The sequence below is a fragment of the Corvus brachyrhynchos genome, unplaced genomic scaffold (assembly GCF_000691975.1).
Source record: "Corvus brachyrhynchos isolate BGI_N302 unplaced genomic scaffold, ASM69197v1 scaffold139, whole genome shotgun sequence".
NCBI lineage: Eukaryota > Metazoa > Chordata > Aves > Passeriformes > Corvidae > Corvus > Corvus brachyrhynchos.
The window spans coordinates 539597-554540 of NW_008246062.1; the positions used below are offsets into that span (position 1 = coordinate 539597).

General features: G+C 44.5%; 1 protein-coding gene across 1 annotated transcript in view; it reads left to right on the forward strand.

Moving 5' to 3' along the window:
* The first annotated feature begins 688 nt into the window (after positions 1–688).
* The window catches only part of VCP (valosin containing protein), a 17717-nt gene continuing 3461 nt past the window's right edge, over positions 689–14944 (forward strand). Inside the window, exons 1-12 of the mRNA XM_017746632.1 lie at positions 689–922; positions 1304–1476; positions 3275–3417; positions 6495–6625; positions 8303–8434; positions 8850–8952; positions 10674–10807; positions 11061–11196; positions 12221–12333; positions 12950–13114; positions 13223–13345; positions 14410–14622. Of these exons, the coding sequence (XP_017602121.1) occupies positions 704–922; positions 1304–1476; positions 3275–3417; positions 6495–6625; positions 8303–8434; positions 8850–8952; positions 10674–10807; positions 11061–11196; positions 12221–12333; positions 12950–13114; positions 13223–13345; positions 14410–14622 (1785 nt within the window). The 5' untranslated portion in view covers positions 689–703. The remainder of the gene's footprint in view (positions 923–1303; positions 1477–3274; positions 3418–6494; positions 6626–8302; positions 8435–8849; positions 8953–10673; positions 10808–11060; positions 11197–12220; positions 12334–12949; positions 13115–13222; positions 13346–14409; positions 14623–14944) is intronic.

The window sequence follows — 14944 nt, forward strand, 5'->3', positions numbered from 1 at the left end:
GGTGCCCAGTGGGGGAAGCTACAGTACTCCACCCCTGTTGTGTGTGGCTAATGTACAGCTTCCAAGAGCTCCTCAAGAATAAGTTGGTTCAAATTCCTTTTATAACATAGAGTGAATTATTTGCTGTATTAGATTTTGAAGGAGAACAGTTGATCTGCCCTTCTTCCATTGCCCTGACGTTTTTCTTGCTCCATTTTGTCAAGGCAAATGAATGATTTCTTGTATTTCTCGTGGCTTTGTTGGCCAGAGCTGCTGTGACTCCTGTGAAGGTATTATGGAATAGTGCTAAAAAAATCCCATCACAAAATCATTTTCTGTGACCACTTGAATATTTCTATGGCTTGCTTGGTTTAACAAACAGGCCTCGACAGGCTAAACTCTTACAACTCTTCCTGTCAGGGTTACTGCAGCATTGTCCTTTAATTCCCCTATTTATCTGGGATTTGACACCAAATAGACTTGAACTTCTGTTATGTTGGCAGCAGTTACATGTGATTTCAGATGAGTCTGACTAATTCATTGAGGCAAAACATCTTACAGTCAGCAACATCTCACTGACCACTTTTTTTCATAGATAGTTTCATAGCTGTATTCAGTGGAAGCTCATAGTTTTTTTTTCTGACAGAAAACGTCATCCCTTGAACTCCTGCTACTGGTCTCTGGGAAGTAATGTTCTCCTTTGTTGTACAAACAAGTATAGTTTATGAAAGACAAGACAACAAAGAGATTTGTAGGAAGTGGAGATGAAACGGGGGGTGGCTGGACAGGGCCAGTATCACTCAGACTCATAAGCTGTGTTTTCTCTCCCAGCTCTAAAGCTGATGACTTGTCGACTGCTATTCTGAAGCAGAAGAACAGGCCCAATCGGTTAATTGTTGATGAAGCCATCAATGAAGACAACAGTGTTGTGTCACTGTCCCAGGTGTGTCATCTGTAGAGGCAAAGCATTTAATCTGGTAATTTGCGAGCTGTTGCTGTCTGTTAACTTGAAATGTAACTTTGCAACATGAGTACAAGTGTTTGCGTCAGAAGCTACAGCTGTTACCACGGAGGGAGGGTTGTCTTGTTTTCTGACACTCCTCCTTGATATAATGTTTTTTTTGAGTCCCAGTTTGTAGGATTCAGTTGAGCTTGTGCCCTTCCTCTAGTTTCAGGATTAGCTCTATACCACTGTAGTGAGAGTCTCTGTCCTCTGGATTTAATATATCGCTTCCAAGGTGTAATTTCCAAAGTCAAATAACTATTCTTCAAATGCTCGAATTCCTATTTTTTCAAAAGCTTGTTCTAACATTTTGCTGTGCAGGCAAAGATGGATGAACTGCAGCTGTTCAGAGGAGACACTGTCCTGCTAAAAGGAAAGAAGAGAAGAGAAGCAGTCTGCATTGTTCTGTCAGATGATACCTGCTCAGATGAGAAGATTCGCATGAATAGGGTTGTTCGCAACAACCTGAGAGTGCGCCTGGGTGATGTGATCAGGTGAGGACACAGTGTTACCAGTGGAAGACAGTAGCAGCATCACACATTATCTCATAGTATCTGAGCTGCCCTATTGCAAAAACAAGTTAAAACCTGTTAGAAATGAGTGCCAGAAAAAAATGGAACAGCCAAATAGCAAGATTAAAAATCCCTCAAGGATGTTTATATTCCAATTTTTGTTGTAAAAATAATTTTAAATTTAGGAATGCTGAAAAAATGTTGCAGAAATTTTGTTGTGCAGCACTTGCAGGAAATAGAATCATAGAATTGTTTGGGTTGGAAGGGACCTTAAAAGCAGTAGGAAAACTTTGAAGTATGGATCTCTGCTTAGAGGAGACAAGTCCTATTCTGTGATGGGAGTGGGTAGAAGGGTAGCACATGAGCATTTCCTGAACATAAAAATGGTAGTTTACAGGTTTAAATATGACAGGGCTATCAGCTCCTCCTCCTGAGCATTGTCCTGATATGGAATATCCCACACGTTCTGAGAAAATAAGAGCTTGGGTTCTGACACCAGACTTTCTGAAGTGGTATCTGTAATAATTTTTAAATGCAAAATGTGTTTCATACAAACTTAGTAGATGAGAAGAAAAGAGGCTGTTCCACCCATCCCTCTACCACTAAAAAGGCAAGTTTTAAACACCACTGTAGTTGGTTCAGAATGGTGCTTTGTGTCTTTGGATTTAAAATAGAGGTGAATTCTTACTTTAACTAAATTTGAGATTCCTGTTGGAGTCTCTTCTAGCATGACAGCCCATGCTCTTCTCCTCTTTGTTAGCACTATGTCTGTAGTGGTTCTCAGCCTCCCAAATGTGTTACCAGTTGTCTTGACTCACTGTGAGGTCAGGGAATTTTCACACCACTTGCCCTCAAGGTTTTTCTTGCCAATCTTTAAGAGCTTATAGGTTACTGTGTCCTGGTTTCTGCCGACGTCCAGATTCATGTGCTAATCATTTGCTGATTGTGGTCTGTCAAATGTTTTCCTTCTGGGACAGTGTGTCTTTACCCTTTTGCTATGTCCTCTCTGTAAAGCACGTGGTAAAATAATGTGTTAGGAGTCTCTAACAAAAGTCACATACGAAAAGCTGCCTGCTCAGCTGCACTTCCATGCAGGCTTTTCTTAGCTGGCGAAGCCAGTTTCTGCCACGGCTGGATACTTTGAGCTATCGCTACCATAGGCTGTTGTGCTACACTGCAAAATAATAACTGTAGCATGTATTTAAAAAGGGGGAAGGGACCCTCAGCCTTTAACCTAATTATCAGCCCCTACAAAGTGGGACTGACAGACACGTGGCTGCCTAGCTGTTTACCCCTGGTTCGTACTGCGAGAGCCTTTGCTTGGAATCAGGTTTGTCAGCAGTAGGGACTCTGGGGACTGTAGTGAGAGAGAGGAAGGAACGAAGAGTTTTCCCCAGCTCACTTTTCCTTGCAGCTGGTTCTGCAGTAGCTTGTTGAAATAAAAGCTACCTCATGACTCTCACTGCATTAGAGGTGTGTGAATGTGGTGAGGGGGTCTGCAGAAGAGCAGAAGGGTAGGAGGAAACTATGAAACTCTCCAGTGGTCTTGGACAGGGCTGAAAGGAGTGAACGCAGGTGTGTGTTGTGAAGACCAGCTCTGGGTATGGTTTTTGCCTTGTCAGCATTGAAATATTCTTGTGTCAGTAGGAAGTCTTGCTAGGGCTTTTGATAGTCTTTGGGTGTTCTTTTGTGGGAAGGGGCATATCTTTTCTTTTCCAGGTGTAGCACTGAGGTGCAAGTCCAGCATGATGTGGCTAACTGGGGTTTTCTTATGTTGCAGCATCCAGCCTTGCCCAGATGTGAAATATGGCAAACGTATCCACGTGCTGCCAATTGATGACACGGTAGAAGGGATCACGGGGAATCTGTTTGAGGTCTATCTCAAGCCCTACTTCCTGGAAGCTTACAGACCTATCAGGAAAGGTAATAATGCCTGTCATTGAAGTCCTCATGGCAGCAAGTGTGAGCTAGTCCTGAGACTGAATACGGAGAATTTCTAGAAGCTTGCACAGATCTCTGTAAAGCATTAGACCAGCATTTAGACACCAGTAGGGAGAGATTTTGCTAGCGTTGATTTAAATTTTCCCTAATCTTCTGAAGGAGCGATTGCTGCTGCTGGCTGGCAGAGTAATTTGGTAGTTCTGCATTTTTTAGCTACATGAGATGGGAGAGCATCAAAAAGGCTTAGGTGGAACTTGGGAGAAAATCTCATTAAACTAAGTTGCTAGCACGTGATGTAATTGGTGAGTTGCCTGCGTATTAATCAATTGGTTGGGTGTACGTTGTGCTTATCCAGTCTCATCAGAGTCCATCCTTCATTAATGTGGTAATTGAAGGGGAGTCAGGTTCAGATCCCCACATCTGGAGTGGTAGAGTTGGGTGCTATGTGGTGCTGAATGTGGTGACGTGCATATACCTGCCATAGAAGTGATCATATGCAGCATTATATAACAATTAACATCATACAATTTAATTAACTTCTTACTCTCACCTAAAATCCAGTCACCTTGAGCCATACACTGGCCTTCTCCATCCTCCCACATCACCCATGAAGTGCACCCAGGTCCTTGAGGAAAAGCAGAACCATGGGTGGGCTTGCCTTTGCCTGAGGCAGCAGTGACCCAGACTGTTTATCCCAGCATATTACGTGCATTACAGAAACTTTGTCTACTTCTACAGTATGTAAAATGTTGGCTGGGGAGGGGCAGTCACCAGGTGGCTTTTGCTAAATGTGTGTCCCAAAGTTTGCTGTTCCCACTGCACTTTGCTCTCAGTGTAGTCATGAACAGTCCATTGCATCATTTGGTTTTCCAGAGGCTGATGTGCGATAGGAATGCAATACACCATCTCAGTGCCATGCTTTGCCTCTCCCTGGCATTGGAGTAGCCTCAGCGTCTGATGTTTTGTCATCAGATCCAAAGACCGTTTCTTCCTCTTAGGTTATGGAATAACGTGGAACAGACTTCCGGTGTGCTGGGCCAGGTCCCGGCACACTGCAGTGATTTGTGTCTCTGGATCTGCCAGCATGACCTTTTTCCACATATTTACTAGTTTTTCAGGATTCTACATTTGTTCAGGAGTGAAACTCCAAAATGTTGTAGTTCCACTGGACAGCCTGGACACTTTCCCATACTATTCCACACACTTTGCCACTTATAACTGTTGGTCCTCTAGACATATCCCATCACATAACCTTAAACAAGACCTGAACCACATTCAGCAACATGCTGTTTCACAGCACCAAGCTTGCCAGAATTCCAGAAGTATTTGGACGACACCCTCAGGCATGTGGTGGGATTCTTGTGGCTGTCCTGTGCAGGACCAGGAGTTGGACTCAGTGATCCCCTTGGTTCTCTTTCAACTCATATATTCTGTGATAAGAACCAGGCTGGCTTCAGGTGTACTGAAAGGGTATTAAAAATCTTTAAAATGCTCAAATGCTACTGTAACCAGCTTGGTGAAGGAAGACCTCAGGAGGGAGATGTAGGAAAGGTGCAGTTACCAGTAGTTCCTGGTGGGTGGCTCCCAAAGTACAGAGTGGATGGCAGTGCTCAGTTCACTCATCAGATTCGTCTCAGGACCAGTGATTCCGTCGCATCCATAAGCCCCTGCTGCAAGGAGCAACACAAAGATAACCTTAGCCCAGGCACCAAGACAATAAACCTCACCACAGGGGACACCTACACCGAGTGAGGTATTAAAAAACGTGCCCTGAGAACAAGCAGGACTAAACATAGTCACCAGCTACTGTTATATACTGGATGCTTGTAACAAAATTGGTTTAACATGCTCTGCTCAGAATTATGCCAACTCTTTGTCCCCATGCTGGGTGCCAGAAAGGACTATTGTCCTTTGACCCCAGCATGTGACTAAATATCACACAGCCACTCATTCCCCACCCAGCCGTGGGATGGGGAGCAGATCAGGAAAAACTCAACTTATTGAGTTAAGAACATTTTAGAAATTGAAACAAATTAAAATATAATAGTAGCAGTAATGGAAAAGAGGGCGGATGCAACCCAAAGAGACACCTGGGACAGTTGCTCACCGCCTGCTGACAAATGCCCAGCCTGTCCCTCATCAGTGTGTGATGTCTCACAGTGAAATCCCCCTAGTTTATACACTAGACATGGTGTTCTATGGCATGGATAATCCTTTGGCCAGTTTGGGTCAGCTCTCCTGGCCATGCTCCCTCCTGGCTTCTCGTGCACCTGCTCACGGGCAGACCATGGGAAACCAAACAGTCCTTGAGTAAGGGTAAGCACTGCTGAGCAACAACTGAAACATCAGCGTGTTATCAACATGATTCTCATCCTGAATCCAAATCACAGCACTGAAACAGCTACTAGGGAGAAAATTAACTATCCCAGATGAAACCAATACAAGTATATCAGCTGGCACCCTGACTAAATTCACTTCGTTAGAGTAATTTAAGGAATAACTGGGAGACTGAGTAGAAAACCAAATGCACTTTTGGGATTGTGTTCATAGCACTTCTGCTGTAACGTAGATGAAAGTACACTATATAGACACAAGTTGAAGTTATCCAGGTCTGTAGCCCAGCGCAGCCAGGAGTTGTAGTGCAGTTTTATATATTATTCTGCTTCTGGAGACGAACAGTTACAATTAGTAACAACTAGTTATAATGAATTCAAAATGAATTTTTATTATGTTAAGGCTTTTTGCTTGTTCTAGAAATGTTAAATTGAAACTGAATGGGAAAAAAATGTGATTTCTTGCCTTTGTGTTTTGTATTTGGGCAGGGTGTTCTTTTCTATTTGCTGTTTTTTACTGGATGAAATTGGAGAACTGAAACAGTGCTCAGGCTGTCTCAGTGGATGCAGATCCTGAGTTTAACATGCAAAGCAGTGTTATAAATGCCACGGTGTCTGCTGGCGTGACCCGCTTCCTTGAACTCTGGGGCTGCTGGTTGTACAGGGGTTGACATTTTGCAGGTGTGGGTTGCAACAGGCCCCTGACTGATATGTGGGGTTTTACAGGTGACATCTTCTTGGTGCGTGGAGGGATGCGTGCAGTGGAGTTCAAAGTGGTGGAGACAGATCCAAGCCCGTACTGCATAGTGGCTCCGGACACAGTGATCCATTGTGAGGGAGAGCCCATCAAACGAGAGGTGAGTAGAACCCTGCCATGTGGTTCTCCTCTGTCCAGAGTCTGTTTCTGGGACAGGGCTGGAGTGCAGCAGTGTTTGCAGTTCCTGTTTTGACATTTTGTCTACTGACTGTAATGGTTAGAAACGCCGGTTTCAGGGGATGAGCTTCTGCTGGAGTTAATAAGAGAAAGGTACTTCCAGTGTCTTCCTCATATGCTGAAAGCAGCAGGGGGTAGATTTGCTGATGAGATGCCATGCTTTGGCAGCAGCTGCTTTGCATCTGCCTGCAGATATCTCACTCTGTGCTTGGACGCATCTTCTAATTCCAGTGTTCCCTTGATTCGTAGCAGAGAGAGCTTACAATGCTGCTAAATTTCATGCTGTGTAAAAAGAAAGTAACAGGCACTTTTTCTGAGAGAAATTTGAAATCCCCAAATGGTTGACATTAAAAAAATAAGAATTCCCCAGTCCATTAAGGTGTCTAGCCCTGAGTGTTGCAACCTTGTGGCTGCCTGCAGGGCTTGTCTGACCGGTCTTGGCCACCTGACTGTTACAGAGTAGGAAATCTCAGGGAAATGAGCTAAGGTGGGTGCATACTTCATAGAATAAGTACCTTTTTCTCCCTGCAAATAGAGTGAGTGCTGGTTTGTTGTTAGCTGCCTTCTGAAGAACTCACCTCTGTGACCCTTGTGAGACTGCACCTGGGCACTCCATGAATCCAATTTGGCCTCTTCAGGCCACAGCAGAGATAGATATGAGTAAGTTCAGCCAAGGCCACGAAAGTTATGAGGAGCTGGAGGTCAGGAATGAATGAGGAGGGACTGGGATCAGGGGATGATGCAGCCTGGAGAAGGGAAGGCAAAGGGACAGACCTGATGGGAAGGGGTAGATGACCAGAGTCTTCTGAGAGCTGTGCCCAAGGACAGGACTGGAGGCACTGGCATGAGCTGGATCAAGGGAAGTTACCAGTAGATACTAGGAAAAATGTTTCTCCCGATCCTGAAAGCAGAGACCAGAGAGGGCAGAAATCTCCAAGCTTGAGATCTTCAGTGCTTGTTAGGTCCAGCCCCTGAGTGACCTGATTGAGGTAGGTGAGGCTTAAACTGAGCGCCTCTGAGATTCCAGGCTGTGTTATTATTTTAGTGTGGCCTAAATAACTGAGGCCAGTAGAGGTTTGGACAGCTGAATGAATGGATGCTGTGAAGGAAGAGTTGGTTACAACTAATCTTATCTATTTGTCTGGACCTTAACATTCTGTGCTAATTGTAGTCAGTGTCAAAAGGTAACACTGCACCTGAGTAACTGGCAGATAGAGTGTGCCAGATAGTTAAACATAGCATTTACTCTAAGAAGTAGGTATATTTTATACTGACATTGTCTCTTGTTACTTCCATTAGCCCCACCAAAGAGTCACAGAGCTTGTTTTGTGCTAGAGTCTGTAGGGAACCTGGCAGCAGAGGCTGTCATTCCAGAGGGTGGGCTTCAGTGAAGTCTGAGTACGTGCAGGCAGTTCTCTTTTTATGTCTGGGAAGACAAAGCTAAGAAACAATTATAGAAGACATCAGGAAGACTTGAAAGGGAGAATCTCAAGACAGGCAAGAAATGTCTAAAAAGCCATATTCCTGGCTTCTGTAGACTGGGAGGGGTTGTTAAAGTATTGTTTTCATTCAAATGTTTGATGTATTTCCTCCTGGGTAGGATGAAGAGGAGTCACTGAATGAAGTGGGCTATGATGACATTGGTGGCTGCCGGAAGCAGCTGGCTCAAATCAAAGAGATGGTGGAGCTTCCCCTCCGACACCCCGCTCTCTTCAAGGCCATAGGGGTGAAGGTATGTCCCCGTGTGCAGGTGGATAAGTGGCCTTACCCTGGGAAGTGTTTCTCCACGACAGAGGTTTAGGAGATATTGGAGAGGGGAATAAATAATTTGTGGTGTGGGGTTTTGGTTTTTTTTTTTAATGCTAGTGTTTGGAAAGCATTTGCTTATGTGTTCTGGACACAGACTGAAGCACTGGCAGCTTGTAAAGCAGAGTGATGCTTTGAATCAGTGCCGCCAGTTACTGGCAAGGTTTTTGTTGTGTGTTGTGTGAAGTAGTAAGGGTGTTGATAGCAATGCTGGGATGGCAGCTGTTGCATGAGTTTGCATCACAGTTTCAGACTAGCATTATCAAATGCTTACAAATTCAGTGTGAAGCTGCTTAAGCAGTCAGATACTCACCACCTAAGTCCCTTGCCTTTGTCCTCAGCCTCCACGTGGGATCCTGCTGTATGGTCCTCCTGGCACTGGTAAAACACTGATTGCCCGAGCGGTGGCCAACGAAACGGGAGCTTTCTTCTTCCTGATCAACGGTAAGTTTTGTGTCTGCTTTGGCCCCAGATCTGCTGTGTGCTCATTCGTCCACCTTATGGTAAGGAATGGTGTTATTAAGGCTTGTAGAGCCCCATTGTCTTCCTGACATCCTTCCTTACTTATTTCAAGCATGCCTCTGGGGATACTTGGAAGCCCTTTGTGTGAAAGTATCCGTTGTGGCACTTCCCTGAAGCTTGATTTCGTTGTAGCAGAGTGCTTGGAAGATTGTGGTGGGACATGGGAATTTGGAGTCTGTCTGTCCACTTATGTTGGTGAGGGCAGAGCTGGCAGGCTGGCTTTGGTCCCACCCTGCTCCATTCAGAAAAGAAGCTGCTACGGATTCCTCTTTCCCCTAAGTAAAGCACAAAGACCTCTTTTGTTTCACAGTACATTATTTGGAAGGAACTTCGCTGAAAACTATAATGAGATCCTTTAGACTTAGCTACAAGTGACAGAACTCCTATTGATAACTCTCACCTGTGGCAGTTGAGGTGGCTACTGGTTGATATCTAGTAAGGGCCAGATTCTGAATTTTCCACACGGCTTTTCTGTCCCATTTTAATCAGTGCTGGAATAACAGAACATTTTTACTGAAGGAAAATGCAGCTTTTCTTCTCTGGTTTCAATCATGTGACAGTGACAGCAAACAACAGTATAACACAGCACAGCAGTGACCAGCAGTAGGGTTGGTGACTTGCTTTTATCTCTAGATAGTGGATGTAAATGGGCTGGTTTTATCCATATGTCACCACTGTCATATACTTCCTCAAGTGTGTGGAAGCTGTCACTGAATGCTAATGCACCAGCCGTTTCTTTATATGGTTGTACATCTACTGCATAATAAAAATAACACTGTCAGAGTTAGCGATGCATTCGCTGCCTGCTGGCCCCACTCCTGAGCTGTAGGTAGGGCTGATATGAACTGGTGAGTTACCTGTAATGAAATACTTGGAGCACCTGGCCACACCTGTGCCTTTGCACCTGGCAGCTTTGTGTGCCTGAGGGTCAGGTTTATTTTTCTTGGATCCTTTAGAAGCATATTTTCTCTTCATTACGTCTGCCATCAGCATGATAGCAAAATCTGTAAAAACAGAATAAATCTCTAAACCTGCACTAGTGTTCAGCAGTTGTAGATGTCAGGGGAATGCTGTCCATCCATTTGGGATCAATGTGCTTACACACTTTTATTTTGTATTTAACCTTTGAAAGGAGATGGGGGTTGTGTTTTTGTTTGTTTGTGGTTGTTTGTTTTGATTTTTTAAACTAATTTTTAGGATCATACAGACGTAAATGTATACCTGTATAATGTAAGCTAGAGATGGCCTCATAGAGGTTTTCCTTCCCTATCCTGGTAATTCATCACCTTATAATTTGATTGCTTCTCTTGCAAGCTAGGACTGGCATTAACTGTGTGTGGTGGCACATTACAGAGAAGCTCACCAAGTGTGAAATAGGGTAAGGAAAGAGGCAGCTAAAGGTAGCTCATTGACTAGTGCTGCATTCTCTTAGAGTAAAGTGGAAACACCAAAATAATGATAGAAAGTAATTCTGCATGCTGGTCTTGCCTTTCAGCTGCAGATTTAGTGAATTTGATGGATAGTATTTGCTTTGGCTTGAAATATAGTTCGTCCCATGTGAATGTTGTACTAAAAAAATTCAGCTGCATGTTTTTGGGACTAGCTGCCTCTCTTCTGAATGCCACAGTACCACTATTTTTTAGGTCCTGAGATCATGAGCAAGCTGGCTGGTGAATCTGAGAGCAACCTGAGGAAAGCCTTTGAAGAAGCAGAGAAGAATGCTCCTGCGATCATCTTCATTGATGAACTGGATGCCATTGCTCCTAAGAGAGAGAAGGTAAAGAGAGCCTGTAGGAGGTAAATTAGTATGTCCTTTTTTGGTAGCAGCTGGCATGAGTCCCTGCATTTGACTACAGGGTAAAGCAGCATTTCCTTAACACCCGAATTGAGTTGGACATGAGATGGGTCAGATACAGTTCACGACATTTGTTACTGTCCTGTGGCTGTTGTATCTGCCAGCTCTGATGCAGTGCTGGCTCCCATGCCCCTTGTAGAGCTGTTGGTCTCAGTGCTGCTTTCTCTCCCCACAGACACATGGGGAGGTGGAACGTCGCATCGTGTCCCAGCTGCTGACCCTCATGGACGGGCTGAAGCAGAGGGCACATGTGATCGTGATGGCAGCCACCAACAGACCCAACAGCATTGACCCAGCTCTCCGGCGATTTGGTAACCACCACTGCCCTCTCTTCCCCGTGTGTCACACACTTTGTGACAGGCCACGCTTCAGAGGCCTCAGATTGAGCAGAAGTTCATGCTGAACATTTTCTGTGTGTTACATAAACTATTGACCTGTCTCCAGCTCCTTGCTAGAAATTAATTTCCAGGTTTGCAGCCTTTGATGTCATTTTCTGTGCCATGTAAGGTGAGAGCATGTAGAAATAGAATAATAGTTTGAAGTGGGAAAAGTGTGCTAGCCTCTATTAGGTGAAGTTGTTTCAGGACACAGTTAAGGAGGAAATGCCTAAGAGGATGTTCGTGCATTAGATTGCAGAAGGCTGTGAGTTACTTGATTTGTCTTTCTTTTATTAATGGCAAGTACAGTAGTTTCTGAGACTCAGGTTTTCAAGACATGGCGCTGTGAATGAATGTCTGGTGTATGACCAGTTGGTACAGTTTGTAATAGCAAACCTGTCAAGTGTATGGTGGAAATGACCTCTTAAATGTGTAGTGAGACATTTGAAAGCACAGCTGTGACTGGAGGAAAAATAGAGGTGTGCATATCATAGTGAATATTGCAGTGATACCCTGTTTTCCTCAAGTGTTTCACCACTTGGGTACTGCTCTGAAAATCCAAAAAAATTATATCTCTCAGTATTTCTGGACTCTTGTGGACAAGGACACAAAGGTAGAAATAATCAAAAATGTCTCACGGTATGTTGGTTCAGTGAAGCCTATTTTACCAAAAATGAGGCTCAGAAAAAGTTATTAAATGAGCAGTTTTCTGTGCTGTATCATCCCCAGCTCTTACTGTTAGTCTCACAGTAGTCTTACTTACCCTAAATGCCTATTGCCTTTCCTTCTTCTGTGATCTGTCTCTTCTGTTGTGCTGATAGATGCTGCAGGCAAACCCAAAACTCTGGTATTTTCTGAAATTTTGTGGAAAAAATTACTTTGTTCAGTCAGTGGAAGGCAGCAGGTGCAGCTCCTCTGGTGTGCAGAATCAACAGCTCAACATGTTTGTACTCCCCAGGTCGTTTTGACAGAGAGGTAGATATTGGTATCCCAGATGCCACCGGGCGCCTGGAAATCCTGCAGATCCACACAAAAAATATGAAACTGGCTGATGATGTGGATCTGGAACAGGTGAGTGACATTAGGAAAGCTTGTCTCCTACTCAGTGCTCTGTTCTGTAGTGGAAGAGTTGTTAAGGCTTGATTGTACAAGTGCAGTAGCTCAATTAGGACAGCATGAAACTGCATGAATGTGTGATCTCTGGGGTTCCTTCTGACCAGTTTACCAGTGACCACAAGTCCTCACTCACTAGTTAACAATGGCATAGCTAAGTGAAACAAATATGTGTCATTCCAATCTGGAAGTGCCTTGCCACTGTCCTCCTGCGTTTGTTTGCTGTGGCATTGCCTTTAAAAGTACAGCAGGCCTGAAACAGCTCCCACACACCTGGCTGAACATTGTGGTGTCACTAGACACCACTTGTAAGCTGGATGGTTTCTGTCATCTCTGTCCTGAATGAAGAACTGCAGTCCTCAGGGTTACCTTTCTGCACACCATCTGAATTCCAGATGCAGATTGGATCTGCAGTAGGCAGTAGAAAGCAGAGTGTCTTTGCCTGAGTGGTAGCACTTGTCTTGAATGTGCAGCAAAGCCCTGGTGTTGCTGCCCTCCCTTCCCAATGAGGGACCAGAGCGTGTGTTGCCCTTGCTTGTATCCCTGTGAGTCATGGTCAGTGCTCTGCTTTCAGGTGGCAAACGAGACCCATGGCCATGTTGGTGCTGACTTGGCTGCTCTTTGCTCAGAAGCTGCTCTTCAGGCTATCAGAAAGAAGATGGATCTCATAGACCTGGAAGATGAAACCATCGATGCTGAAGTGATGAACTCTCTGGCTGTGACCATGGATGACTTCAGGGTAATGCAGGAGTGCCTCTCATTTCTTCTGGGTGCAATTAATTGCTTCTCTGAAGCAAGAGAAGGTAACATGCTAGAATTCATATAATACCATTTCTTCTAACAACAGTGGGCTCTAAGCCAGAGCAACCCTTCTGCTCTTCGGGAGACTGTGGTGGAGGTGCCACAAGTTACCTGGGAAGATATTGGTGGCCTAGAAGATGTGAAGAGAGAACTCCAGGAGCTTGTACAGGTAAGGCTTTACAACAGATTTTTTTGCTTACCCAGCTTAAAAAATAATTATAATAATAAAATCCAGAATATCTTCAGTTTCCTGTCTGGGCTGCAAACAGAGTAAATGCAGAGGCTTTATGGTATCTACTTGTAATGGACTATAAATACCATGCTGTTCCATCTTAGTGAACTTGGGGAGGAAGGTGCTGGGAAGCAGCATCAGGTCTTCCTGAGCTGAATCTACAGTGACATTTTATGTGGGTGTTGTGCAACGTGCAGAAACAGCCACAGTTCTGCCTCATAAGTGGAGACCAGCAGTGGGACCACTGCTGAGAATCATCTTACATGGTAGCTTTATCTGCCAGGCAGTGGATGAAGATGCTAATACAGAGAGCTTCTGAAGGGCTCCCCATCAGCCTAAGCACAGGGACAGGTGAGAAGTAATTGTGAAGCCCTCTACAAAAGGAAAGATCGGGACAGAATGTTACAAACGGTCTGTGGAAACTCCAGGTGTCTGCACTGGCATGGTTTGGGTTTGATACATTAAAATTTAGCTAGCTCTGTAGAAACATCCTGCCTGTGAATAAAAGAATCTAAATTTTCAGTCTAATTTTCTGATGTTAAAATCATCACCTGTCTTGTATCTGACCTCGTTGCTGAGGATAAAGGCTCACATCAGACACCTTGCCTGTCTCTGGAGAGCAGAACAAATGGGTTAGGTAATGAGCTGTTCCCTTTTGCAGGGCAAAAGTGAAGCTGAGGTTAAGTGTGCTGGAAAGTACTGAACTGGTACTTAGTTCCTAGAGGTAAATAGGTTGTTCTAGGCACCATTCCAAACCAGTGTCTACTTAAAAACTGCGGTGGCACCAGGCAGGATCTTGTGTTTAACCCACCAGAAATCTCAGGCAGTGCTTCTGGTAGAAGCAAGAAGAAGAACTGACTCAGAGAAAGGTGTCCCTTCCCATGTCAGAGGAATTGGATTGTATGATCTTTTGAAGATCCCTTCCTACCCAAACCATTCTGTACTTCCAAGGTAGCCTGTTCTGGCTCATCATGAGAGGTTTTTGTTTTGTTCTCCTTCAGTATCCTGTGGAGCACCCAGACAAGTTCCTCAAATTTGGCATGACCCCATCAAAAGGCGTTCTGTTCTATGGGCCACCTGGTTGTGGTAAGACACTGCTGGCCAAAGCCATTGCAAACGAATGCCAGGCAAACTTCATTTCCATCAAGGGGCCGGAACTGCTCACCATGTGGTTTGGTGAGTCTGAAGCCAACGTGCGCGAGATCTTTGACAAGGTAAGTGTTTCTCCTACTCCCTGTGCTATCTTTGTCTCCACTGCATCTGTCTTACTGGTTCTTGGTTGTGTTTTCCCCACTTGCACTGAGAGCAGGAGCTGCTTTCCTGGGGGAATTAATCCTCTTCAGCAACATAACTCTTAAAACGGTTTTCTCTGGCTGCAGTTGGCGTCTGTTGTTAGAGGGTGATAAATTCCCCAGTGCCTTTGGCAGAGGCTATGGTTAGGATGGCACATGTGTGCTCCACATCCCTGGAAACTTAGATTAACACCTCATTAACTGTCACCATCTACAGATTTTTAGAATCTCATGTGAGGTTTTG